Source organism: Syngnathus floridae, chromosome 5, assembly GCF_059516105.1.
Source record: "Syngnathus floridae isolate MCC-2025c chromosome 5, RoL_Sflo_1.0, whole genome shotgun sequence".
NCBI lineage: Eukaryota > Metazoa > Chordata > Actinopteri > Syngnathiformes > Syngnathidae > Syngnathus > Syngnathus floridae.
The window spans coordinates 402529-428835 of NC_142417.1; the positions used below are offsets into that span (position 1 = coordinate 402529).

Consider the following 26307-nt stretch of genomic DNA (forward strand, 5'->3'; position numbering starts at 1 on the left):
GGACTTAGGTGATCTATATTCATTGGCCTGCTATGGCCAGGCCTGCTGTCACGGCCTGCCCGCCCCCTCCCCATGGGAGACCAGGCACCGGTGTGTACTAGAAATGCATGCCTGTGTGTGTGTGTGTGCGTGTGTGTGTGCGTGCGTGTGTGTGTGTACACTTGCCTCCGATGGCACTAATTCTGCCTGACAAAGACGAATGAAGCCAGACCACCCGCTTTGAGCAAGCGGAGCTCCGTCCAGCCAGCATCAGGGGCTATTCTGCATAAAAATAAAACCAAAACACACTGTAGCAAACAAGTCAAGGAAGGAGGAGGAGGAGGAGGAGGAGGATTTAGAAGAAGTGAAGAGCATTGGTTAGAGCAGACACGTCACACTCATTTTGGCGGCAAGTCACGTAGCTCCGGTTTCCCTTCTGAGTGACTGGGAAAATAGTGGATGTCTATCATCAGGGTTGAACCAATCGACATGTCGACTTTACGACCCAGCATCAGAAAACATTCATTGCTAATTTAGCATCTGGTCTGGAATTGGGCCGATGGAGGACGTGCGGGCGAAAGCGGGGGGCCCAAAAAGGGAAGCCCGAACGGGCAATCGTGTTGTGATTTCAAAAACACGTTTGAGAAAGAAAAACGACAAGCAGGCTTGGTGGAGTGCTTCATCATTTCTATATACGACGTAGAAAAGAAACAAAACCGGCGTACGTGTCATGTGGATGTCATCCGTTACAGTCGTCATCATAATAATTGATTGGACGCTCTTTCTCGGAGATGGCGCCCCACTTTGCGGGGGACAGACTCGTGAAGATGCGTGCTCGCAAGCAGATGAGGGAGGGAAGAAGGACGAGCGGGTGATCGCGCGAGTGATGATGGTGTCGGCCGGGCCGCCAATCAGAGAGGCCGTGATGATGACCACTTGCTTGACGATCGATCCAAGCCATATTCCTTAGTTGTTTTGAGCTAACATAATATGACAAAAGTTGTTGAGAGCATCGAGCTAATTCTCAACTGGCAACGCACCAGCCCGTCCGCAAAGGTTGAGCTATGCAGCGTATGATGTAACATGACATCCAAGTACCGTTACCGATTTAGCTGACGAGGGCAATTGATTTTTTTTTTTTTTTTTTTTTGAAACAGATTCAATGTTTAAACGCAGGCTACTTCCTGGTTCATGACATTTCTTACTCCATCTTACTCACGAGCCAAATTGGGGCAATGGGAAAGAAAGGGAAAGATAAATGGATTTATCATATTACACATGATGTGCGTCTCCCAAATTGGATCGAATGGGCTGGCACTGGCTTTTGAAAAACAGCCTCCCATCTCTTTTCTTTCGTTCTGCTCGCAACACAGATGACAAAATAGGACATTGTGATTTGAAAGCATCAAAACTCGCCCCCCTGCGGTCAACCTTGTGCGTCAAATAGCAAAAGCGCGCCCAAGGCCGCCGCCGCCGCCGCTGCCGTGATTCAATGCGGGCAGCCGGCGAGATGGCGGCGCGCTCCGGGGCGGCAGCGTGTTAAATGAAAGAGAACCAAGGTGAGATGATAATAAGGACCCTGGTAAACGTCCGCCTATTTGTGTAGGAAATGAATGCATGTAGAGTGTCACGTCAGAGCACTCCAAGGATTAATGTCCATGAATGATGATCAGCAAATGATTCTATCAGCTTGTTAATAAATCATTTAGTGCCGCTTCCCGGGATCCGGGCTGGATGAGATGAGAAGAGGGTGGGGGTGGGCTGTTCAGAACGTGAGCAAACGAGGGACTGAGTGGGGGGTGCTGGAGCTGGCTGCAGAAACACTAATGACACCCCTTTGGGTGCTTTGACTTGAGATAGAAGATGTCATTGCTGCAGGTGCAATGCGTCTTGGGACACCTTTCTTTCGCCAACGTCATCAATCCAATGACATATGGACAAGATAAACGCAATATAATCACAAGTGTAAAAAATCTTGATTCTGGCGCCAATTATTTTGATCACTGATTAGAAACCTTGCTTAATTCGATCATTTGATTTTCTTCGCCGTATAATGACAAGTGCAGCTGATGTGTTTGCAAATTTTGATCTGATATCTGTCAACGCGTAAATGTTAGCGAATCTCTGACACATCATACATATGACGACCACACTTTCCATACCACCTGAGCCTACCCTACCCTACCCTACCCTACTCTACTGGTTCCAATGACGAAAGCTAAAGACACGCTCCCAAGCTAGAAATGGAACAAAAGCTTCAAAGCCCTGCAGTAAAATAGCTTTGAGATGTTTCCGCCCGCGCCTTCAAATATGTCTCCGAGACCGTGTCGAACCCGCAGAACCTGAAGGCTCGTCTGCGCCAAAGCGGCGATGCAACCATGAACCCACCCGTATGGAGTGAGGGGAGAGGAGAGGCTTACGCCCGTAGGCTGATTACTGATTACCGTTTTACTGCCGACTCGGCTAAAACAGCGGAGGCTCAAGGTGGGCCGCTTGTACGTGATTGCGCAGATTGGATTGCAGAAGAGGCGACGCTACGGGGTTAACTCCGAGCCAAAGTGTGCGCTATTATCTTATTTTCTCATGGGGGGAAAAGTCCATGAGGGAAGAGGCCCAAATACGACATCACGTGTTGGGATTCCCTCACATTAAAAAGAAGAAGAAAAAAACCCAAAAAGCACTTAACCGCCTGTGAATGACTGCAGGTGAAAGGTCAAAGGAGCCACTTGCTGTTAGTAGATGCAAGTTTGTGCACTCATGAAGTCAAAATTGCTGATTTGACTTTTAATCCACTGTGCCAGTGTGTGTGTGTGTGTGTGTGTGTGTGTAAAGCCACTGTGACAATACCAAAATCCATTTCTGTATGTTTGCTTGTCCCCTCGAGGTAGTTGATGGTTTTATAGCCTGCCCGCTTATTGCCTGGGCTCTACAGTGCCGTGCAGTGCGCACATGCTCGGCCGGGCCGTAATGAACTTGCCGTTTATTGCTTTGGCAGTCAAAGCAAAGGGGCCGCTCACTTCCCATCTTCAAGCCTCTGCTGCCAGTGTGAAACGGCCTTCTTCAAATGCCACGTTCAAACATTTGCGGAGAATCCAGTACGGCTTGACACGTCCTTGATACAGATTGTGCTTCACGATATTCCCTGATTGAAACAGATCAGTGGGGGAATAAGAAATGCCAGAGCGGTGCGTCTTCTGATCAGCAGCCACCTCCTCCCACGCCGCACCAGATCAATAATCATGAACAACATCACTGTATATGTCATGCTAATTACACACAGTACATAGCATTAGCAAAGCATCACATGTAGGGGATGCTCAAATGTTTGCCGCCATCGATTCTTCCTTCTTTGATAAATGGACATTCCGTTTGTGTGCACATCTAAGCAGAACTGGGATTGCAACATAAACATGCGAGTCCTGGCCCTGTCTTTGTGTGTGCGTGTGTGTGTGTGTGTGTGTCTCCACCCTAATTGGCCTCCACCCTCCCTGCCATGCTCACACACACACACACACACACGCGTACGTGCACGCACGCACACTATAGCTGCCAGGCAGGCAGGCAGGCAGGCAGGCAGGCAGGCAGGGTGGAATTACCAGAGATATGCTTCAACTTGCCCGTCCGCATTCCCCCTAGGAAACCATGGCAACCTATCCATAGCATATGTGATGTGCCGGCTCACCTTTGAAGGCGCCGCAGCAGTGCCCATCAGAGGAGGACAGGCGGGGACTGAGGGCGGCAGCGGCAGCGGCGGCGGCGGCGGCGCTGGAGCCACTCCACATCCTTCACGGGCTGAATAGGGTCAAGCCTGCATGGCAACAATCTCCTCTTCCTTTGTGCTGCTTGGGCATTCTTAAAAAGAAAACCAGGGGAGCATAAAACTCATTCACTGGCTCACCCACTCACTTGTGCACATGCACGCTCTCGCCTCGCACGCACGCACACACGCACGCACGCCGCCCCCCCCCCCACACACACACACAGCTGCAGAATGTGAAGGTCTTATGGGAATGGAAGGGTAAGTGCAAAGCAACCTCAAACTGACCCTTGCCTGAATTAAAGTGCATGCTCGTGCTACGTACACACAAAAGAGGGACGCCGAGGAATATTGCAGCATTCCAAGAAAATTCACACGAGGAAAAGTGTAAGAAGGCCTAAGGAACTGGACAGTTAACATACTTGGACAAGTTGTACAAATGTGAATTGAAGAAAAAAAAAGGTATTTGTCAATCTTACAGTCAACGGTACCTTTTTTAAATTAGGGTTTGTTTTGAATTTGGTGCCACCGCGTCACAGGTACTCAGGTACCTAAAAACATAGATTTAAAAACCCCCACAAGAATTTATCATTCAAAAACATTGTATTTGAAATGTTCATATTTCTCCATGCTGCTACGAAAAAGATGAGACAGACCTAGATCTTCTAATAAGCACCTGATAGTACAAAGTTTTGCTGATGTTGAGTTCCAGCCCAATTGTGGACCGGACAGAGAGATGCTCCACTTGCCAGCACTCTAAAATGCATCACATGAGCTGTGTTTGTGTTCAACATGGATGGAGGTGCGCTGCAGAAGGCAGTCAAAGGGTCAGCTTACACATTTCTGCCTCTCATTTGCCAGCTCTCTCCTCAATTATTCATACACTAAAACATCCTCTCCTCGCCCGCAGCAGAGAAGGAGCGCTAGGTGGCTACTTGGGGGAGGGCACCTTGGAGAAACTTGGAGCCAGGCTGGAAAAGGAGCACCTGTCACTCACTCACTCACCATCTTGCATTATCTCCTAGAAGCTATCTGGTTGCGTGCACTGTACACTCACACACGTGCATGTACACTCATTACCCCCCCCCTCGCCGATGGAGGCACGCTCAAGGAAGCTTTGCCTGAACAATGCTGGCACAACTGCTGTGTAAGCATTAGCATAGTAATGGTGTCTCCAGCACAGGGTCAGGAACAGCTCTTATGTTATTAGAACCACACCAGGTGCCTTAAATCTAAAAATGACCCTATTCTGCCTCACTGGCTGGGGGGCTCAAAGCAACATTTTATATGCAGAAGGAAGGGCCTGCTGATATTCATGGAAATGGACCACGCAAAAAAGGAATTTACATCTTATTATTAATAGCTTCTTTGGACCATCTGTCCACATGCAGACTGTGTTTTGGGATGGTGAAACCTGCGAAACATGGAGCAGACGCATTTATTTATTTATTTATGAAGTTTAAGCGATTGTCAGCACTAGTTATTGTTAAATAATTTGTAACAAATAAACAAACAAAGGATAAATAAAGAAATAAAAAGATCACATTGGGGCTGTCCAGTTGTCAACCATCCAATCAATGGATACTATGGAACCTCACGAGGAACACATCTGAGACATATTTAATTGAATTGTTTGATTTAAAGAAGGCTTCATGCGTCACGATAAGGCAGAGGAAGCATGTGACTTTTCCCATCCAATCAGCAAAGGTAAAAGAGTTCCAAAAAAAAAATCAAACAATAATAGAAGTTTAGAAAACGAAATATAGTCGGTGTGCGCTATAAATAGCATTCTTATGTCAATGACTGACAAGCTCTTTGGACATGGCTATTTCTATGCTTATGAAGGAGCGTGCGTGCAAGCACTTCTCCCAAGGGTGAGGCTGCCAATGACCTATTTCCCACAATGCACTCCGGCGGCCTCAAGGCAAAAAGGGTGTTGGCTGCGTCGTGAGGGAGGGAGGGAGGGAGGGAGGGAGCTTGCCCCTCCCACCCCGGTGCCTGCCCTCTGACACCACTGCCTCATTCCTCTTTTGTCTTTGCAAATTCAAGACTGAGGAGAAGTTGCAAAAAAGTGACTTTTCATGATCATGAAGGTCATGAAAACGAAGGTTAAGAAAGAGCTGAGGAGTTCAATCAAGCTACTGTTTGGAGGAAACTTCACAAATCTCCTTAGCCATCCATTCAATTGTCTACAATATCTCAGCTGCTGAGTGGCGCTAAATACACAAATGAAGCCACACAAGCCTTTAAATGTGTCACATTCAAGTGATGAGTGGATTCCGTACTCAGACCTCCAAAGAAGCCTTTTATTTATGTGTACAAGTTGAATCACAAATGGCCACGTCCGCCTTTCTCGCTGCTTTGTTTAATGTCCCCCGCCCGCCCGCCCGCCCGCCGGCCAGCCGGCCGGCCGTTTAATAACTACCGTTATTAAATGAGCTATTACAGGAGCGGTCATTTTATCATAGAATTCCTGGGCCTGCCAGGCCAGTCTTTCGTTGGGATTATATTAACAATTAAAGTGAGGCTGTGACTGATAAATTAGAGGGCACCTTTTAATTCATTCAGCAACAAAGGGAATTGAAAATGTAACCACACACACACACACACACACAGACAAGTGCAAAGGGGAGGAGATGAGAGCACCCAATGAGTTTAGGCCACTAGCCCAACAGGCTTGATTGCTCAAGAGGAGACAAGCATCTTTGTTGATGTCTCAGGTGAATGACAAACTACAGGACATGGACGGAGGACACCTTGACCCGCGCTCGCTCCACTCCACTTTGACGTGCGCCGTCAATTGATGCAACACTCCCGCTAATTGAATTGTGTTCCAGATGCAATCAACGGTGGCCGATTCACGCCCATTGGCTGACTCTTGTTTTCAAACGGGACTGGAAGCTTAAAGCAAACACTTTCTGATTTGGGCCAATTTCTAATCTCCTTTTTCCTCCCCAAGGAAGAGAGAGAGAGAGAGAGAAAGACACATGGATGAATGGGGTAGAAATATCTCCAAAGTTGGTGTGCTGAATGGACACTAAGAAAGAAAAAGGGAAACTAGCAACTTTCATTGAGAGGAGGGAAAAAGCATGAAATACAGACTGTAGCACAAAGCCAGCCAGCCAGCCATTTATTCTTAGCACTGAAAATGGCTTAATGATGATAATGAGTGTTATTACCAAAATGGTGCTCTGCCAGTACAATCATCTTAACTGTCCAATACAAAAGAGAGGGGGGGGGAAGCATTCAAGAGTGTTTGCGTGCATGTGTGTGTGTCTGTGTGTGCATGCGTGCATCTATCCATGTGTGTGTCTGTGTGTGAGCGTACAGTAGTGCCGTTTGGAAGATGAACTGGCATTAGCATGCAGTGAAAGGGAGCAAGGCCCGGCCCGGCCCGGCCCAGCCTGGCCCAGCCCGGCCCAGCTTGGAAGGGAGCAGGTGAAAAGCTCACTTTTTCATCATTTCCCCTCCCGCTCCGGCCCATTGTTGGCGTCCTCACACATGGCAGAGGCGCAAAGAAAAGATCCTATTATTCCGGCCCCAGCCTGTTCTCCTCGTTGATGCTTTCAAGGGGGGGGGGGGGAATATTCTGATGGAAAGCAGGGCCTCAGTGGCAGCCGAGCAGTTGTGTGCCAGCTGAAAAGAGTCGTCAGGCTGAAGCAGCGCCGGTGCCCACCACCTGCCGAGCCCCTTTCTCCTTCATCTGGCTCGGGATCGCTTTCTGGGCTTTTCTCCCTGACAAGCACTCTGTGACTCAGCAATCCAGGTTCAATTCAGGGATGGGGGGGGGTACATAAAAGACCGAAAAGACTCATTTGGTGAGCGGGAGAGTCGGTCAGGATAGGCGCTTTCAGTACTTTGTGTTATATCCCCAGGGCTAAAAGCGACACCTGGTCGAAGAACAAATCATCTTTTCCCATTGAAATGAATGGAAATGCCGGTAATCTGTTCCGCCCTTCAAAATATCTTTTCCACAAAAATGAGGGTTGGCTCCACCATCCTAACCCTGCCCAAAAAAACAAAAACGTTTCAAATATTTTCAAAAATCGTCCATAGGGTAAATCAGGAGTCCAAGGTAGTGCTCATAAAAAGTTGAAGAACGACCAGCAGCCTTGACATGCATACATTGCTCTTTCTGCATCATTTCCTTCGCAATCCTCATGAGATCAAATTGGTGCAGTACAGTGGAAAATATCTTGAGCAGTTCACTCAGCCTTGCCCTGCTTTGGCCTTGTCTTCATGTCTTTACACAGGACTCCCGAATATTAGATCAGCTATTGATGCGCAGAGTGTACTCTGCCGTCCGTCCGGCCGTCCGTCAACACTGATGGCTTATTGATGAAGAAGTTGTAGCGCTGCCGCCGACGTGAGGCCGGCGCATTCGGGGGAGGGGGGGGGGGGGGGGCATCTGCGTGTGTCGAAATAATGAGCCGGGGTCGGAGGGGGGTTCCCAAGCAAAAGTCTTGTCATCACAGCGCACAGCCAAAGAAAAATCAATGAAAGGCAACACAAATGGAGATATATATCCATGGCCCGCAGCGCTGCACTTTAGTGCCGAGACACGTGTCGGCCCAGTGGGACGGACGGACGGACGGACGGCACGTTGCGCTTCTCCCCAAGGAGGAGAGAACCGAGAAGACAGTTAACTAAGTGGTGGGAGGGAGGTAGCGAGCGAGGGAGGGAGCGAGGGGCTGCCAGATGACCCACAGGAACAAGGATCCCTCGTCTCTTTACCAGGAGATGACTTTCTTGAAGGCTACCTACCACCCCTCCCTCCCACGCTCCCTCCCGGTTCCCCCCATGATTATTTTCCAACATGAAAGAAATGAGAGAAGGCAATGGTATTGGTTGCCATTTGTCAGTGTTTTTTGTGTGTACATGTATCTTGTATAAGTAAATGTGTGTTAGAGCATGTGATCACCATTGGAATTGTATTCAGTTCAGTTCCGTATCCTCTGCAAAAAATAGACATTCTGTCATCGCATACTAGGCCTCTTTAATTGAAGGTCCAATGAAATGGCCTCACAAGCATGTTATAAATTTGGAATGTGCATCGCAGTGATTTGCTCATTTTCATTGTGCCAGAGATCGAAGTATTGCCACTAGTCTGATACCATTCTCAAGCACATGAAACAAACTCAGCATGTCAAAGAGTAACACAAAGCCAGTGAAGAAGACAAGGCCAGAACCCGTCTGCCCAATATCAGCACAAAGGAGGAGGTCATCTGGCATGGGAGATAACCATGGGTGTGGGCCCCCTCCAAATTGTGTGTGCGTGCGCGTGTGTACCGTTTCCGAGCAGACGTTGTCCATCTCTGGCCGGGCCGGGCTGGGCCGGGCCGGGCCGGGCCAGGCCGGGCCGGGCCAGGCCGGGCCGGGCCAGGCCAGGCCGGGCCGGGCCGGGCCAGGCCGGGCCAGGCCAGGCCAGGCCAGGCCGGGCCAGGCCGGGCCAGGCCAGGCATCCCTCATCCACATTCCTCAGATGATAGCGAGACAAGCAGAGGCAAGTCTGGACCCACCTGGGCAGACAGCCTGGTGAATTCCACTCCTGCTCACTAGGCAGACTGGGAGAAGAAAAGCAAGAGGGGGTTACTTTGAACGACACTTTGTCTCCGGCATGCCGACCCAGCCCAAAAAGCACTTGAATCGACTGACTTGCCGTTGACCATTGCAGGGCTGGGCTGGGCTGGGCAAGGCAAACGGCACCCGCACTATTGTGTTTCCTTCGGGGTCATTTCACATGTGACATTACTAAATAGCTGTGCCATCTCTCCCCCAAAACACATCACCTTAGGGGTGGAAGGATTGCCGAGCATGAGGTTGGAAGTTAATAAAATGGCTCTCGTCACATCAAACTACAGTTGAACTCACTGGTATCTTTGATAACACGACGGGCTTCATTTACATACCCGAGTAGGGCGTGAGCATGTGCTTTTGCAAACGTGTTTACCATCGGGCTGGGGCATTCCTCGGCGGGCATAAAAAGGACACTGGGGGAGAGGTGGAGGAGGGGAAGGAAGGCAGGCAGGCAGCCAGGCAGGCAGCCAGGCAGGCAGGCCTTGAGGTGGCCTGGAAAAGGACCTTTTGTTTATCTCAGCTGGTTCTGCCCTCAATCAAGAAGGTTGCAGGAGATCATGAATGAAACAATCTGGCTGGCGGGCAGGCGCTCTTTTGAGTTTGCTTCACATATTCCAACTTGTATGAATTGTTGTTTGTGCTAACAGACAGCTATTTGGAAGTGTTTCAAAAAGAAAAACAGAAGAATAGTGCCACCACCGTAATCGCTCTTGCAATGTTTTGGTGGGCGGCAGCGTTACGTTGACGCCAAACAAGCATTTTTAGTAACTTCAGCCAGGTGTTTGGGAGATTGCTTTTGCAAAATGTTGCTCAAAAGATGGGGATCAGTCAACAAGCAACAGGTTTGGTTTTCAATCAAGCTTTTAATGAAAAGATTGTAAAATAACAGTTTATTTGCCTCAATGCTGTACATTAAGACTGCAAGGTTATGAATGCTGAGGTCAGCTGTATTACACTTTATGACACTTGAGTTTTTGCGAGCCCCTTGGCAATGCACGGCGGTGGCGGCGGCGGCGGCGGCGGCGGCTCTGACCTGAATACGAGAGCTCTGTGACAAGTGAGCGGACATGAAGGAAGAGACCACCCGCCCGCCCGCCCGCACTCCCGCCCGACCTGGGTGCTGCCCACAAAGCCGCGCAGGAAACCACCTTAAATACTGATGTGTGAGTTGCGTGTCATCTGGCAAGTCTAGACTATCCGTGTTTGCACGGGCAGGAAGCCCAGTTGTGCGCACTTTGACGTGGACAGCGGGAAAGCTTTTCATGCTTCATTATTCATCAAGAAAGGCCCTACGCGTGCATGCGTGCGTGCGGACGTTACACCGTTTGTCAGCCGGCAGATCCTCATACATTATTGAGCACTTTGTCCCAAGAAAACAAACCAAAAGCAACGCCACGGCTAGTTTGGCTAACAGTTTTTAGTGGCTAGTCATGGCTTTCTGGAAACAGCCACAAACCTATGTAGCTATCCAAATAATCACTATTTTGGGCATGGGTGGACGGAAAAAGAACATAAAGGTGTAATAGAGTACAAGAGCACATTTGTGTAAACATTGAAAGAGGTATTTTGGTGTCGAGTCAACGGAGGGACAGAAAATACTGAAATGTCAAATGCACTGGCAGATATGGCGGAGTTAAAAAAAAAGTAGCGCTTTGGGCGTAAGAGCGATAAAGCTTAAGACGAGCTTTGAGGGCCGGCCCTTTTCATTACTCTTAAGACTGCCTTTGGTTTAGTCTGAATGGCAAAAGCTAGTATGCCAGCTAAGCTAACATTTTGAAAACCTTGGGCTACTTTTCCACTGGACCCAAAACCATGCCATTTCGGAACGCATCCGATAGGCTGACGTGCTAACAAACTAAAAGAACGCAGGTAGACGGTGTCCTCCGTTTTACTTCAATGGACTCAGCCCGCTAGCTGAGCGGGTAGCGAAACGATAAGAGCGGCAGGCGGGCAGTTGTCATGGAAAAAGGGGCCTAACTACCAAACTTCAAGGCCCAGTTTTTCTTACTTGCCGTAATGTGTATTTCTCTTAAAGCTTTTGTAACACTGCATCAAGAAAAGCTATTTCCACCAAACACAAGTAAGAGATGAGGTACGACGAGAGCGAGGGAAGTGTCGCTTAAGCGGGAAGCGATATGAAAGCACCTCGGCCCGGGCCGAGCCGAGCCGAGCCAGAGCTTTTGAAAAACGTACAAAGTGCACTTCGTAAAGCTATCTCACCCTATGGTTCTGTAAGAATAAAAAAACTCAGATGGAACTAACGTGTTAAAGACGCAGGTGTGGTTTAAAATGAGAAAAACATTCTCAGCAATTCAACGGAGTGGATGATGTGGACGTCGTTGCTTATCTTTTGGTAGGTCATTTAATGGCAGATGCGAGGCAACACCCAGGAAGAGCGAGTTCAAAAAAGAAGAAGAAGAATACAGTGGCCTCCAATTGCATCGCAGCTCACGAGGCTTTCTGTGACAACATATGGTTGGAGAAAAAGAAAACCCCCGCAGAAAAATACATGAAATAAAACTTGATAGACATTCAGGTGTGAGTGACAAATGGGATATTGACCAACCATTTAAAAAAAAAAAAAAATTCATCATCCCAGAAAAGATCACAGAATGCAATAAATGGCTGTTCTCGCATTTTTTGATTCTCAGCTTGAAATCCTCAAAAAACATTCAAGAAAAAAAAAGAAAAAAAAGAAAATAGGGGGTCCTGCCTCCACCCCAGTCTCACACTTTGAGCAAATATTCTTTGCAGGGTTGAGGGCAGGACCGCAAATAAATACATTCATCACTGACAATAGACATTTGATTACAAAAAAAACAAACTAAACACCATCAATAAGTGTTTGCACCAACTTTGTAAGGAGGCTCAGCCAGCCAGAGGTTTGTGCTGCTTTGACCCACACAACACAGGCAGCTTCAAAAACAAATAAATCAAGAAACAAAGCAAGGAGAAAAAACATTCACAGTTAAGACTAGCAGATTATTCTCGTGTACATGCAGAGGACAAAATCAAACGCTACCAACAACCTGATGTGATTATCATAAAAAAATAAAAAAGCGCGCGACCTCGCCCCCGGCCGGCCCCTCCCACTACTGAAGAGCGAGCGCCAGGAGGCTGTCGGTCGTCAAGTGCATGTGGGCAAACACGGATATGCACCACACGCAGCCCCACTAAACAATCAACACATCAAGGATGCACTGCCCACCCCCCAGACGGGCCAGAGGGCATGCGGGGGAGTACGGGGTCACCCCAAAAGCCAGCTGGCAGAGGGTGCATCGAAAAGCAAACACGCTCCTCCCCCTCATTGAATATGCAGCGGTCCGAGCGAGCCCACGCTTTTGCTTTGGCAGCAGCAGCGAGCGAGCGAGAGAAAGAAAGAAAGAAGCAAAACAAACAGAAAACAACTCTGACTGGCCGGGCCTCGACTTGAGGTCTGTAAAAACTGGAAAAGTTTGTAAACAATGAGATAAATACATATGTTTCTCTCTCTCTCTCTCTTTTTTTTTTTTCTTCTTTTCCTCGAGCCACACATGGTTCCATAGTCATTCAAATGTGCTTTGGTTTAAAAAATAGTTTGTGGATTTTGGGTATGAGCTTTTCTTTTTTTAGGTCTTTGTACAACTTTGCAACTATTCATGAACATAGTGCGTTATCGACTAAAATGTAGACGAGTTTGAGCTGCCTCACCTTTTGTCAAGGCTCTTTGTGTTCGTTGAAAACACCCCCCACCCCCACCCTTTTGTTTTATGTATGAAACTAGTGTTTTGCTTTCTTCTCCCCACCCCATCATTAAAATACAGAGAAATTGATACAATACTATGTCTTACAAATGTAGCTGAGAGCCTGCATTCACAGATGCAGAACTATCCCTGAAGTAATTGTATAGTAGTAGTTCTAGTCGTAGCTCTAGTAGTAATAGAAGTATTAGTAGTAGTATTGTCACAGTTTGGAGTTTCGCAATGTCCCACAACAAGCATTCAAACGCAGCTACAAAGTCTTTTTTTTTTTTTTCTTTCTTCTTTTTTGCAGCAATGGCTGGATATCTTGTACGAAAAAAAAAAAAACCCAAAAAAACATCCGTTGCATGACATACATCGAGCTGCACCCCATCAAGTGCTGACAGGTACAAGAAGGCAATGCACCGTGGACTCCATCTTACGCCAGAGGATGGATGCATGTTTGTGGTTTACAGCAAGGGGGAGGGGCGGGGCATGTACCGACCGCGCAATTACTAGCCAACTAGTAATTGCATAAGCGGCAACATGACCAAGTAGTAACTAATGCAGGACTCCAGGATGCAGGTTGTAACTGTGGCCGCATCCTTACATGATAAATTCACAGACCGTGAGGGCAACAAAGAAACCAAAAACAACAACAAAATAAATTCAAGAAGACGGTTAACCCAACAATAAAAAAAAAAAAAAATAAAAAAAATAAAAAAAAAAAAGAGGAATGCCTATACCAAAAACTTGTAGTGAAGGTCCACAGTGTAAGTGTTACGAGTGGATACACTGGACAGGCTTTAGTGACTATGAGTGGCGCCCGCCGATTACAGAATAACGGCCGCCCAATTTTAAGCATGTGCTCACTTATGAGGTAATGCATCGGGAAGTTTGAAAAACTTCAAAAAAAAAAATGATGTGACACAGTTGAACACAGTCAGAGACGACAATAACAAAGGATCTTTGCAGGAGACCGATGAGGAGCTGTCCAGTGCATCTCTGCTTCTCCCTTCTTGTTACAAGTTTTCACAAGTCTGGCTCAAAAAAAAAAACAACAACTAACAAGCAACTTGAACTTCACATTAAATTTCTGATTATAAGTCCTAGATTTTTTTTTTTTCCCTTTTCTTTTTGGTCTGAACAGAACATATCATCAAGTCCTGTTTTTAAAGTTGGGGAATATAAAGTGATAAGGACTCTGCACATAAAGACAACAACCCCCAAAAAAAAACAAAAAAAATGGTGGTAAAGTTCACCGGCCCACCAATCAGCACAAGCTTTCCTTTGCAAACCACCACAACCTCTCAGAGTCATTGGCCAAAAGTCCATGTCAAGAATGGATTTCTTTCTATGGACTTACAATATAATTCATAAATTTGTATTATACAGGAACAAAAATAAAGGAAATCAAAAGTGAAATAATTTAGTATGCTATATATCTTAAGTACATCTTTTTAGTTGAAAAAGCTTTGGTTTGAACTCCTCTAGCAATGCTTGTTAGTTAGCTCTGTCCTCCACATTCACAAGATCTTTGGAACACACTACAGCTAAAAACCAACTAACCATCATTACTTGCCTTGGCAAAGACGCTACAGTACATTTTGAGGCGGCGCCACCCTGAGCGGGGCAACCCGGAAAGCTATATTCCGTTCGGAAGCCACCGCTGCTAAGGAGAATAGAAAACTGTGTTGAGAGATGGGCAGGTTAAAGCATCAGGTGAAGATCATCTACACACTTTTTACAATTAATTACATCGGAACGTTCAACTAATCCACATATAGAGTTCGTAATCAGAGGTAGCGAGGTCGGTCACAAGCCCATATAAATAGACTTCTTTTTTTTTTTCTCTCTCTCTCTTTCTCTCTCTCAAGGGGAGGAAAGCTATACAGACAAAATAAACGTACCCACTGAACATATTGGTCAGTCTAAATCACCCTCTTCTTATTAGCCCCCTTTAAAAACAGATCCCTCCCTCCCAATCCACAAGAAAAACCCAAGACCTTCCAGTTTAAACATTCACGGAAACATTAGAAGTTCTTTAAGTAAAACAAGTACCTCAAGGGGGGGAGGGGGGGTCCTCTTTCCCAACCACGTTTGCACTAGCGGGCAAGGGGGGAAAAGAGTGAATGTTCAACAGCCATTAAGAGAACGTACCCTTGATCCCACCTACAACCTTCCTTCCATCAGTTAAAGCATGGTCCCCAACCCAGTCGAGTCACCCCCTTTCGCCTTAAATCAAGATGCCCCAGCGCTCCGAGAAAAAGAAAAAGGCTGTAAAGCTGTCGGTTACCAAAAAAAAAAAAAAAAACGCTTATTATTGCCAGTGTTGGGTTCTTTGAATCTATTTGGTCAGAATAGCGCCACAGAGCAGAGGGGACTCTTGAGCTATCGTTCAGCTGACAACCAGTGAAAAGCTGTTCCAAAGGTAGGAGCGGGGGGGGGGGCAGGGCTGGACATTACATTGGTACCCACATTCACATTTTTCGGCCTTGAAAGACCACAAGTCACAAAGCTATGACGCTTTATGACTTTGGGTTGAGAGAAAGACAGAGCGAGCCAAAGACAGAGAGAGAGAGAGAGAGAGAGAGAGAGAGACAGAGAGAGAAAGCTAGAGAGAGAGAGAGAGAGAGAGAGAGAGAGAGAGAAAAGAGTAAACTGTCCCTCTATAAGTCCTGAGAGGTGAGTGAGCGTATGTCACTTGAAAGCGACGGTGACAATGGTCAAAGCGCCCAGCATGGCAAGACGGCAACAACGCTCACCCGGCCGGCCGGGCCAGGCCAGGCCAGGCCAGGCCAGGCCAGGTCAGGGCAGGCCAGGGCAGGCCAGGCCGGGGCAGGTGCGGTAAAGCGAGCGAGCGCAATCCCAAACTGTGCGTTTGTTTCCGTGTGTTTCGCTTGCTATTTCTTCCCAGAGTTCTTTGGCTTGATGCGTGGGTTGCTTCTCTAGGAGGGCGAGGTGTGCATTCTCAGGTGACTGATGAGGTTGCGCTGTTGCGTGAACTTGCCGCCGCACAGCTGGCATTCGTAGGGCTTCTCGCCCGAGTGCACGCGCATGTGCTCGGTCAGCCGGTACTGGCGGGTGAAGCGCATGCCGCACTCCTCGCAGGCGAAGGGCTTGAGGCCCAGGTGGCTGCGCATGTGGCGCGTCATGGTGCCCCTCTGGGTGAACATTTTGCCGCAGATGTTGCACGGGAAGGGCCGGGTCAGCCAGTGGCTCTTCTCGTGCTGCCGCAGCGTGGCCGGGTCCTTGTAGCTCTTATTGCAAACGGTGCACTTGAAAGGGCGGGCTTCCGAGCCAAAGCGGGAGGGCCCCACGGGGGCCGACAGGTCCTCGGCCTCCTCCTCGTCTTCCTCTTTCACCAGGGCCCCCGCTTCCTCCTTGACGTACAGCTCGTCCTCGGTGTGCGTTTCCACGTGAGCGTTGAGTTGCTCCGAGCTGGGGAAGCCTTTGCCGCAGGGGATGCACACGTAGAGGTTGTCCCCGAAGGCCGGCTCGAAACCTTCCTGGCGGTACACGTAGTTGGCGTTCTGGTGGGCCCCGCCTGCTCCGCCGCCGGCACCCTCTCCGTCGCTCTGACCGCTCTCCTCGCTGTGGTCCTGGCCGTTTTCGCCTCCCTCTTCGTCGTCTTTGCAGCGGAGGAGGCTTTGGTCGACCGAAGCGGCTCGGCCGTCTTTGGGCCCCACTATCACCCCGTTGACCGGAAGCCTGTCGTGATCGTCAGACTTCAACCCCGACGCCTCCTTTTTGGGCCATTCGTTCTTGCGCCCGCCCTGCCGATACTTCTTCTGGGGCGGGGCTCCGTCGTGCTGGCCGTTGTCGCCTTTCGAAGCGCAGTTGAGCTCGGCGGCCGTGGCGGCGGCGTCCGAGCTGCAGACGTCGGCGTTGTGGAGGGTGGTGGAAGAGTCGTCCAGGGAGGCACTGTTGGTTGTGGATACTGAGGCAGATTGAGGGGATTCTTGGGAGTTGCTGTGGGGGCTCAGGGCGTCGGTGAGCGCCGCCGTGCCTGCCGAGGGAGGGCTCTTTTTGGTCAGGTCCAGCCCGAGATCGGGCTCGCCGGCGCTTCCTCCGCTGCTGAGGTTACCGTTACTGTTTCCGTTGCCGGCAGCGGCGGCGTTCCTCCCGCCGGAGCTGCCAATATACATTTCGTCGTCGGAGAGCTTGTCCCGAAGCCCTTCGTCCGGCAGCGGCAGCGGCTGCTCGGCGTCCGAAGGGCTGGGCTGATAGTGGTTGTTGGGCCCGGCGGCGGCGGCGGAAGAGGAAAGGCGCTGGTTGTTGAGGCGTAGTCGGCTAAGGGGGCCGGGAGCGGAAGGCTTGCCGGGCAGGGCTTTCCCGCCGCTGCGCTTGAGCTTCTTTCTGCACAGGGCGGCGAGGTCGTGGAGCTGGAGGTAGCTGGCCGCGGTTAACAGGGCGCTGAAATTCTGCTCGCTGCCCTGCTCCGAGGAGGAGAGCAGCTTACCGGTGTAGATGAAATCCAGAACTTGCCTGAACACGGAAGGGTTGACCATCTCCGTGTCGAGGTTAATGAGGTTATCGTGGAGGACCAAAGACTTGAAGTAGATGCTGCTGGCCGCCAGGATGTTCTTGTGGGCACGGAAGAGCGCATTCTCGACCACGATGATGACGTCGCACAGGAAGCCCTTGGCTCTCTGTTGGTTGAGTTGCAGCAGCAGTTGTTTGGCATGATTTGGTAGTTCCATTTCCACCTTCCTTCCTTCCTTCCGCCCTTCCTTCCTTCTTTCCGCGTCGCTCGCTCGCTCGCTCTCTTCCTGCACCAACGCCACCTGAAGCTGGAAAGACCGAGAGATAAAAAGGTGATGAGTTTGGGCTTAGTAGAAAGTTTCTGGACCACCCGCGCACCATGTTAGTTACATTTTGCTCTCCCAGAGCTTATTGAGCGTGGATTCACACTTGTTTTCTTGGCTCAGGCCCCAGTACAGTCGTCCATAAAAGCACAATTTGTGCAGTCCCACAAGTGGAAACAGCAATCAAATCTCAGCTAGCGCCTTTGAAGCAACAATAAAAAGCGCCGTTGCTGCGAGCACATCCATCATCTAACCTTGAAGCTCTCAAATGCGCCACCGCATCATGATCACGTCAACGTGGAAACAGGAAACCGTGTCCCCTTCTCCCCTTCTCCTCTTGCATTTAAAACAAATGGAAATCCCGCGTAGATCAAATTCTGATTGTACAGTTTGCCAATGTTCTAGCACAAAGGCCAAAGGGTGGGGAAAAAGAAAGGCTAAAGTAACGGGTTTCCTAAAAAGGTGCCTCATCTGGCTTTCTCTTCCCTCTCCCGGCCGGCCGTGAGAACTCCACTTTCAGTGGGATGCCCTCCTCTCGTCCTATTCTCCATTAGGTCACGGTAATGTCAGCTCTGCCCCATTGTCTGGGGCTCGCTCGCTCGCTCTCTCGCTCGGTGGCACGGCAGGGATTAGGTGACACTTGAGCAGGTAAAACTACACAGGAGCCGGCCAAGGGGGTGGAGGGTGCGGCTCAAAGACAAGGACGGCATCACCCGATCCTCCACAGAGGCCCTCCCTTCAACCCTCATTCATACAACTAGGACAGCCTAAAAAAAGAGCCATGCTCACTTTCTAGTGTGGGCCTGAATGGCCAAATAGAAATTTCAATATAGAAAATACAATACAAGACAAACAGGAAGCACGGCGGCATGCGCGGCAGCTAAGACGTTAACCCAGTCTTACCAGAGATTTAAGAGCGCTTGCTTGCAAACTGCCAAGCCGCGCTTCAGTGTGTGTCAAAACAAGGCAAGAGGACAGCTTGAATGGTTTCCGAACACACCAAAATGACTTTGTCGTCATTTTCCAACAGCAACAATAATAACTTGTTTTTTATCCAGGTCTTAGAGTTAACTCCCCTTCCGAAGCTCAAACCGGCCTCTTAGGCAGAGTCGAGACAAACTGCATCACAGCTTTCTTAAGGAGCTCCCGACAATAACTCAAATGTCTTCCAATCCCGTACCAACACAAAAGCGCCGTTGGAACAAAACTCCACTTTAGCAGGAATGCTTAACTGGAGCTGTCTGGCTCTTTGAGAACAGTTGCGCTGGCCGGCTGGCTGGCTGATAGAAATCAGCTCAAGTGATCATTAGACGCCAGCCAGGTCCAGGTCCAGGCCTGGGCTTGCCTTCTCTGCTCTGCCACTTGGACTCGTGGTCTTGGTCCCCCCCCAATCTCTCATCTTGCCTCCCAACCTTCACGGATCCGCCAGGGAGAGTTGAAACTCCCCGACGTGTAGCGTGTCGTAACCAGCCAAGGGCGAAAATACGTATCCTGGCCGGATCTGCGTCCGACCTCCACGCTTGCTAATCGAGGAAAGACGGACATGTTTCTGTCATGCCGGGAAGCCGCATCTTGCTTGCTTACCCCTCTGCGGACTTTATGGGTGTGGGGGGGGGCTATTCCACCAAACGGACATAAAAAGGGAGCCAGGAGAGAGAGAGAAATCTTCCCCACCCCCCTGGTTTTCGCATCCTCGGTCCAATCCCATCAGCCACATGGCGGCTCGCAGCTCCCCCCCGGCCCCTCCGGTGCTACTCTGCCGGCCGGCTGGATTCCGGGGAGCCGCTAATGGATTACGCCTGATCTATATGCAGCCAGGCAGGGTAGGACACGTGTAGGCCTCGCTGCTTGCTCTTCCTTTGGAGATGCCCAACAGGCGGTGGGTGGGGTGGGGGTTGCAATTGCAAAGAGACCCGCTTCATATCTCCAAATCCAGATCATCACGCATGAAGTGAAACACCGCCAGATGAATATCCACAATCGGCTAGGGTTGCGTAATTGCCGGTGGGTTCCCAGCAGGCTTCATTCGGCCGTTTTCCAATCCCTCCGCTAAAAACCATGATGGGTCTTGGCAGAGAAGCTGAGCGATGTCAAGATAGCCAGCCGGGCCTAAAGGAATTATTGACCCTTAAGAAACAAGACGTGCTCTGACCAAACACAGAGCACATACCAATTGAAGTCAGGGCAGGGGGGGGGGGGGGGGGGGGGGGCTTTGAGCAGAGAGCAGGCAGGGGTAGACATTGCCCTTCAAGCCGCGAGCGACCAGGAGATCAGTTTACCTTGCCTGCAGTTTTGACCTTTTGAAAAACAGGCCGTGACTTCATGATAGAGGGGCAGCTTGGCGCTAAAAACCCTTACGCACCCCGCTGCTTGGCCTCAACCTTGACTTCTTTGACAGAGGGGCGTGTTCCCTGACTTGACAGACATGATCGGAAAACAAAATAGATCAGGTGTCAAGAGCGTAAAGAAGAACAGCAAATGATCTACCATAGCAGAGATTTGGGTGATCCGGTTTGACTTCATTTGGTCTCCACGGACATAGTATGTATATACTTGGCAAGCATCAAGGCTTGCAAATTTTTTCTTGAGTGGCTGTAAAAATGCTCCGGCTCTCAATCATCCCGAAAACGACACCGATGGAACACGTTAGAGGCCGTACCCTGCGTTGGTGTTTTGCTGTCTGGCGCGCCATCCCCTTTTTATTCCTCTCAAGGAGGATTAACGGAGAGCACAGCAGCAGCAAACTTCATACGGGCAAGTTGACGGAGGAAGCGGCGGGCTGAGGCGCTAATCTCCAGAACAGAGGACCGGGAGCCTGGCGAAAGGCCAGAGGTGACACAAAGTCCCGTGGCGCAATAACAAAACACACCCTACTACTGCCAAAGGTCAGCTGCTTACATCGAACATTTAAAAAAAGAAATAAAAGACTTTAAGAACAACACGCTCAACGTTAGGATGGGCTATTTTAGCAACAAACACTGAGCAGAAAGGCTAAATGTGGGCAGATGAGACAAAAAGGTAGCGAGCGGACCCCCGTCATGGAGACAGTGCACTTACAGGACAAGCAGACACTATCTATCGCTGGTGGGCAGAGCCAGTTGGGGGAAGGGAAGGGAAGGGTTAGGTTAGGGGGATGGTACAAAGACAGTTTGAAATACAAACAGTGAGCAAGCACCTCCGAGCTATTTCAACATGGCTGACGAGCGGAGGCCCGGCCCGGCTCGGCTCGGCTCGGCCCGGCCAAGATGAACGACGCGTGCCAATTAGCAAGGTTTCAATTCTCTCGCTGGCCAAAGCTCACAATAAGGAGATTAAAGACAGCAGCTGAGCTTTGGCCGACCTCCTCTCGCTCCTTACACCTGATGTGCTGCGTCAGGCACAAATTCACACATTTAAGCATTGCTTCGGGGAAAATTGTCTGGAATCCCACGCCAGCCGCCTACTCCAAAAGCGCAGATAGATTGTGCCAACATCGGGGCCGAATGGCTCAGCAAGCTCAGGTAGCATACAAAGTAGTAGTTTTTTTTTAATCGCCAAACATAAGTAGGATCACCGTTTAGTGTAGGGCAGAAATATTTTAGGAAAGCGCTCCTTTTTCTAATGACGCTTCAGTGTGCACAGGAATATTTACAAAGCTGAAATGACACGCTAGCCTTCAAAGCCATCACCAATGCAGCAACGATGCTGGCGTGAGGCAGGCAGGCAGGCACTCTTTGTTGTTCGTATCGATACGGAGTTTTAACTTGGACTTTTTTTGGAACTCGTCCACAATGCCTGGCCAGCCCACAAAGATGTTATTTTTCAAGAACGATGGCCCACTCCAAAGTCTGCGACAATGCAATGTCAATGGCCGGACCAAAATGTCCACTTTTTGGATACGTGCCCGTTTCAGAGATGCAAAGATTGGGCCCAGCGCGGTAGCACCCAAAAATCCCATCGCAAACAAACGACTGAACGAACTCAATGTCACCGTCAATGCAAATTCAACGTGGCTTTCAATGCTAATTTACTTTGGCCAAAATCAGTCTCCGCTCGACTGGATTAAACACCCGACATCTAGGGGGGGAAACTTAACGCCAATTTGATTCCCAGGGTCATCTATCTCCGGGAGGAAGACCGCGATCCGATTGTTGGATACAAATGTGGAGTGAGGCGATCTGGCCGGCCTTCTGGCGGTGCGGTGAAGAGGGAGGGAAACGCATGCATTGCAGTAGCTCCACCGCGGCAGCTAGGGTCAAAAGCTTCCAATTTTCAGGTGTCGGCCAGTCGGTCCGTGTTGCAGACAAACATGTACTGCCCAGGTTGCAAGGGAATGAAAAGAGCCCATTCCATCACAGGGGGGGGGGCGCACAATGCATAGGAGGACGAGGGAAGGCTTCGTCTCACACGCGCAGCTCATCCCCTTGAGGCAGGCAGGGAGGGAGGGGGCACATGTACATATACATGATTTCAAACCGGTTTGCTCACATGCAGACAAGGAACAAACGTTTCTTTTTGCCTACTTTGCAAATGGCACACACGCCTTCAAAAGTCATTCTTAAATGGATCGAGAAACAAAGTATATCAAGTAAAATACATAAAGGAAGAAAGGAAAGTTGTGGCGCACATTTCGACGCACTGCCTGCCTCCCTCCCATACAGGTTCCAATTGATTCAATCCAATGAGTGTTGCCACTGGCCACAATTCCTATGGTGCATTAAAAAAATAACAAAAAGGGCTTTACAGACACAGGAAGGCTTGGCGGGTGACCGAAGACATGCCGTTACTTTTACGCTGGAGGACACAGGACTTAATTCATCAATACGTTTTGTGACTTGGAGGCAAGTTGTAGAGAATTATCAACACATGGAATATTAAATTAAATCCCACCACTCTACCCGCACTGAATATCTTATTTTCATTTCCAACATCTCATCTTTGTGAAGCCATCACGAGGATTAGCCGCACATGTTCAGGTCGCAAAATGTTCATGGAGGAGCACCGAAGGGAACACCAGTTACTTTCATACAAGACAAAAAGAAAACTGCCATCTACAATTTATTCGACCGGCTTGTAGAGCTGCTATTTGTTCATAGATGAACCAAAAAAGGGAAAGTCCAAGTTCCCTTAGCAAAGTTCTTCAGGGTGCCTCAACTTTTCGATGCATTTTCGCAGGAGCCCATCATGGAGTACCTCTGTCTGTCTGTGTGTGTGTGTGTGTGTGTGAGGAAGTAAAGCAATCAACCAGCCAGTGAACATATGATTGGTAAGATAAAGTGACTCTGTTCTTGGAAGAATGAACTTTGTTGGTGAGATAAGGCTGACCAGACACCCTCATCAAAAAAAAAAAAAAAGCAGCACGCCCACATGACCTGAAGCTATAAGCACCCCCCCCCCCCTTTAAACACAGCTACCACCCCTTTTAAACACATCCCAACCTTCTGGCTATCTATCACAAATACATTCCAAAGAAGAGCGAGAACAACCCGGCACTGGACACTGACCAAATCAAAGTGCCGTGTCTTGTATGGACGCAAGTGGCAGCTGGGTCTTCAAGTCCTTGAAGGCCTTCTGCACGGATGCATCGCGCTGCCTCCGTGATGGCAATGTACACAGGGCAAGCACTGTGTTTGCATCAAGAGGACGCTAGCGGATGGATCATGAGGCACACACAGGCCTCAAATTAACCTCCGGGCCAAACTTTGTAGTCCGTAGTGATCAGTTAAGCTTGTCACACTGATCAGTTGACTCGGGCAATAACCTCAAATCCACACTCAAAGTACATCTGCTGACTATTTCACAGCGGCACCGCGCTGACGTTTGTCCGTGTTTGTAAAATGACAGGTTGCCAAAAGGGTGGAGGGAGCCATAAATAGCACAGCGACAGCTTTCTTTTTTCTTTTTTTAATCAAATCTTCTTTTTTTTTTTTAGGCAACGTTCACCCTCACTTCGGTTTCGGTGCCACGTCGATTTAAGCATCTGAAAGGAGGAAGACTCGGATTAAATGCATCCAAGCAGCACCTGCAGGTATGCTGAATCCCTTTAATGAGGCGTCTTTGCAAATAAAGCCAAAGAATAACTGTTAATGTTGCAGGAGAAGCAAATGCTGGAGGCAAAGCGAGAACTCTTCCCTCCCCAAACAACATCTTGACAAGCCTTCTCTAATTAAGATGCTATACACAAATGGTTTTCCATTCTTTTGCCTCGTCACGCCTTGAACGGCACACTGAAATAGCCTCAGACTCAAATTGTGAAACGAGGACTGCCGTTATGGAATACTTTTCCAAGAAATGATTTGACGCTTAATCCCATTGGACTATGGCATACTTTTACAAGCAATGATTTGACACTTAATCCCATTGGACTGTTAATGCAGTCTTGGGCTATCTAAACGGAGCTAACAAGAATACCTTGTGTTGTGTGACTTTTACACCTTTTATTTTTGGGTGCAAAGAAACTGCAGTAACATACAATCCCATCCCTGCCAATATATTTCTTTGACCTTTCTTCTATTCAAGTGATTTGATTAATCATTGTAGAACCAATATGTAACAAATAGCTAAAAGCCACATGCGGTGATAATGGAATCATTGGCTACGTTGACAAGGACACGTTTATTCGGATTAACAAGTGTAGCTAGCCACTGTCTCAGCACTTTACTGTTGTATCCCAAAAAAATAATAAATACAGAAGCGCTTGCTAAAAATAGTTGTTTCTTTGTCTTTTTGTTTCTTAGTTCATGGCGATCGCAATCAAGATAACGATCTTGTTTGAACCAAACGTTAAAAATGACTCGGGCAAGTATTGGTTTGGGCTGAAGTTCAAAGGCTCATTTGATGTACAATGCGTTTTGCGTACAAGGCATGTAAATGGCCTTGAAATCCGATGGCGCTGTGCTGGTAGCTAACTCCAAATCCAGCACAAACATGCTTCCAGCCTGCCAGGTGCCATCCACCAAGCTGTGAACAGCAACTTGCATGTGGCAATCACAAACTGGAAAATGCACTCAAGCGAGGCAGCTAAAAACAAGTTGGTAACAAAAAAACATGAGCCAGTCAAGTGAACCTACATTACTGACATTCCTCTGCCTTATTATCTCCATGCCCCTTGGTACTTTCAGCAACACTAATCACCTGAGAATTCAAAGTGCCATTCCCCTCCCTCACCTGTGGCTCAACTCGTTGCTTTTTGGGACTTCAATATAGAGCTACTCGCACCGCTGTTTGGGGAGCAAAACAAAGATGTGCTCGATGAGAGCTGCTGTCCGTCCGTCCGTCCGTCCACGCGCACACGCGCACACGCGCACACAGTGCTGCGAGACTCTCATGGCCGGCCAGTCGCTGCAACTAAATGGCTTTCATCGGCCTTACGCGGCACAAAAAGGTGGATTAACCTGAATATAAACAACGCACGTTGCGCCCGCCATACATTCACTATCGATTGCTGACCATTCTCTTAAATGCGTCGCTTGAGTAGAATCCGCACCGTTTCGTCATCAACAGGGGGAAGAATGGCACGAGCCGAAGAACAGATTGCAAACGACGATCGCAAATGTTGTGAGCGTATCGTGTCGTAAAAGCAAGGAAATGAGATGCAATGTTTTGCCAGCCAGCCAGCCTGTCTGTCTGTCTGTGTGTCTGTCGGTGATTTGGGCATCGCTTGGTAGCGCACCGTGCACCATTTCCAAAGGCATTCCTTTCATTATCAAGCATTGTAAGGGGGGGGCAGAAATACTTGGATCTGGGTTTCGACGTTAAGAAAGCCTGCAGCAATAAGACACAATCAGCACAAGCGTAGCCCCCCCCCCCCCCCTCGCTTTTTTTTTTTGTTGGCACGGCGTGGAAAAAACGCTCGAGCGTAACCGTAAAGCCACTCAAGGCAAGAAACAAACACGCCAGCCACAAAAGCAGCCGTTTCACATGCACATGAAAACACATTGAGAATCGTTGCAAATTACCTTCTTACATGGGTAGGGTGGTTCTCAAGCGTTCTTGACCATCCTCTTGCTCATCTCACAGCCTTCGGGACGCCATGTTGCAAGCTTATGACGTTACGCTTCCTCACCCCTGACCCACATTTGAATAGGAACCAGCCCCGAGCGGAGTGCTGCAGCAGCAGCAGCGGCAGCGGCAGCAGCAACAGCAGAGACAAGAGAGAGAGACACGGCTCGGCCCACTGTGGGAGGGTTCCAAGTTGGAACGCCAGGCCGCCCCTCCCCTCCCCTCCCCTCCCCTCGCCGCCCCGCCCCGCCCCTCTCGCTCGCTGGCAGCGCTACCTGCAAAATGCAAAGATGGGAGGAGGATGCCCGCACACTTAAGTCGTTTACCAGGCCAAATGTGATCCCAAACAAATGTCACCAAAGCAAGGTGAACTGGAAGTTCTAATACCTCCTTTTCTGATTTGCCTTATTTCATTGGCAGCTTTTATTGCTTGGCATGAGGAAGCCACGTTTGTTTATTTATTTATTTATTTATTTATTTATTTATT

General features: G+C 48.9%; 1 protein-coding gene across 3 annotated transcripts; it reads right to left on the minus strand.

Moving 5' to 3' along the window:
* Window positions 1–3542: 3542 nt before the first annotated feature.
* hic2 (hypermethylated in cancer 2) lies at window positions 3543–25951 on the minus strand. Of its 3 annotated transcripts, none has more exons than XR_015858701.1 (2): window positions 25778–25951; window positions 3543–3831 (listed from the first exon to the last, which is right to left on the minus strand). XR_015858701.1 is itself a non-coding variant. In XM_088376760.1 (2 exons), exon 2 carries the CDS (start codon window positions 17733–17735, stop codon window positions 15981–15983), a length of 1755 nt encoding a protein of 584 aa, XP_088232886.1. In that variant the 5' UTR covers window positions 17736–17825; window positions 25786–25951; the 3' UTR covers window positions 10157–15980. The 3 variants fall into 3 exon arrangements, 2 of the variants coding, with proteins under 2 accessions (XP_088232886.1, XP_088232885.1); XM_088376760.1 differs by lacking the exon at window positions 3543–3831 and adding an exon at window positions 10157–17825 and having other exon boundaries at window positions 25786–25951; XM_088376759.1 differs by lacking the exon at window positions 3543–3831 and adding an exon at window positions 10157–17825.
* Between the last annotated feature and the right edge of the window lie 356 nt (window positions 25952–26307).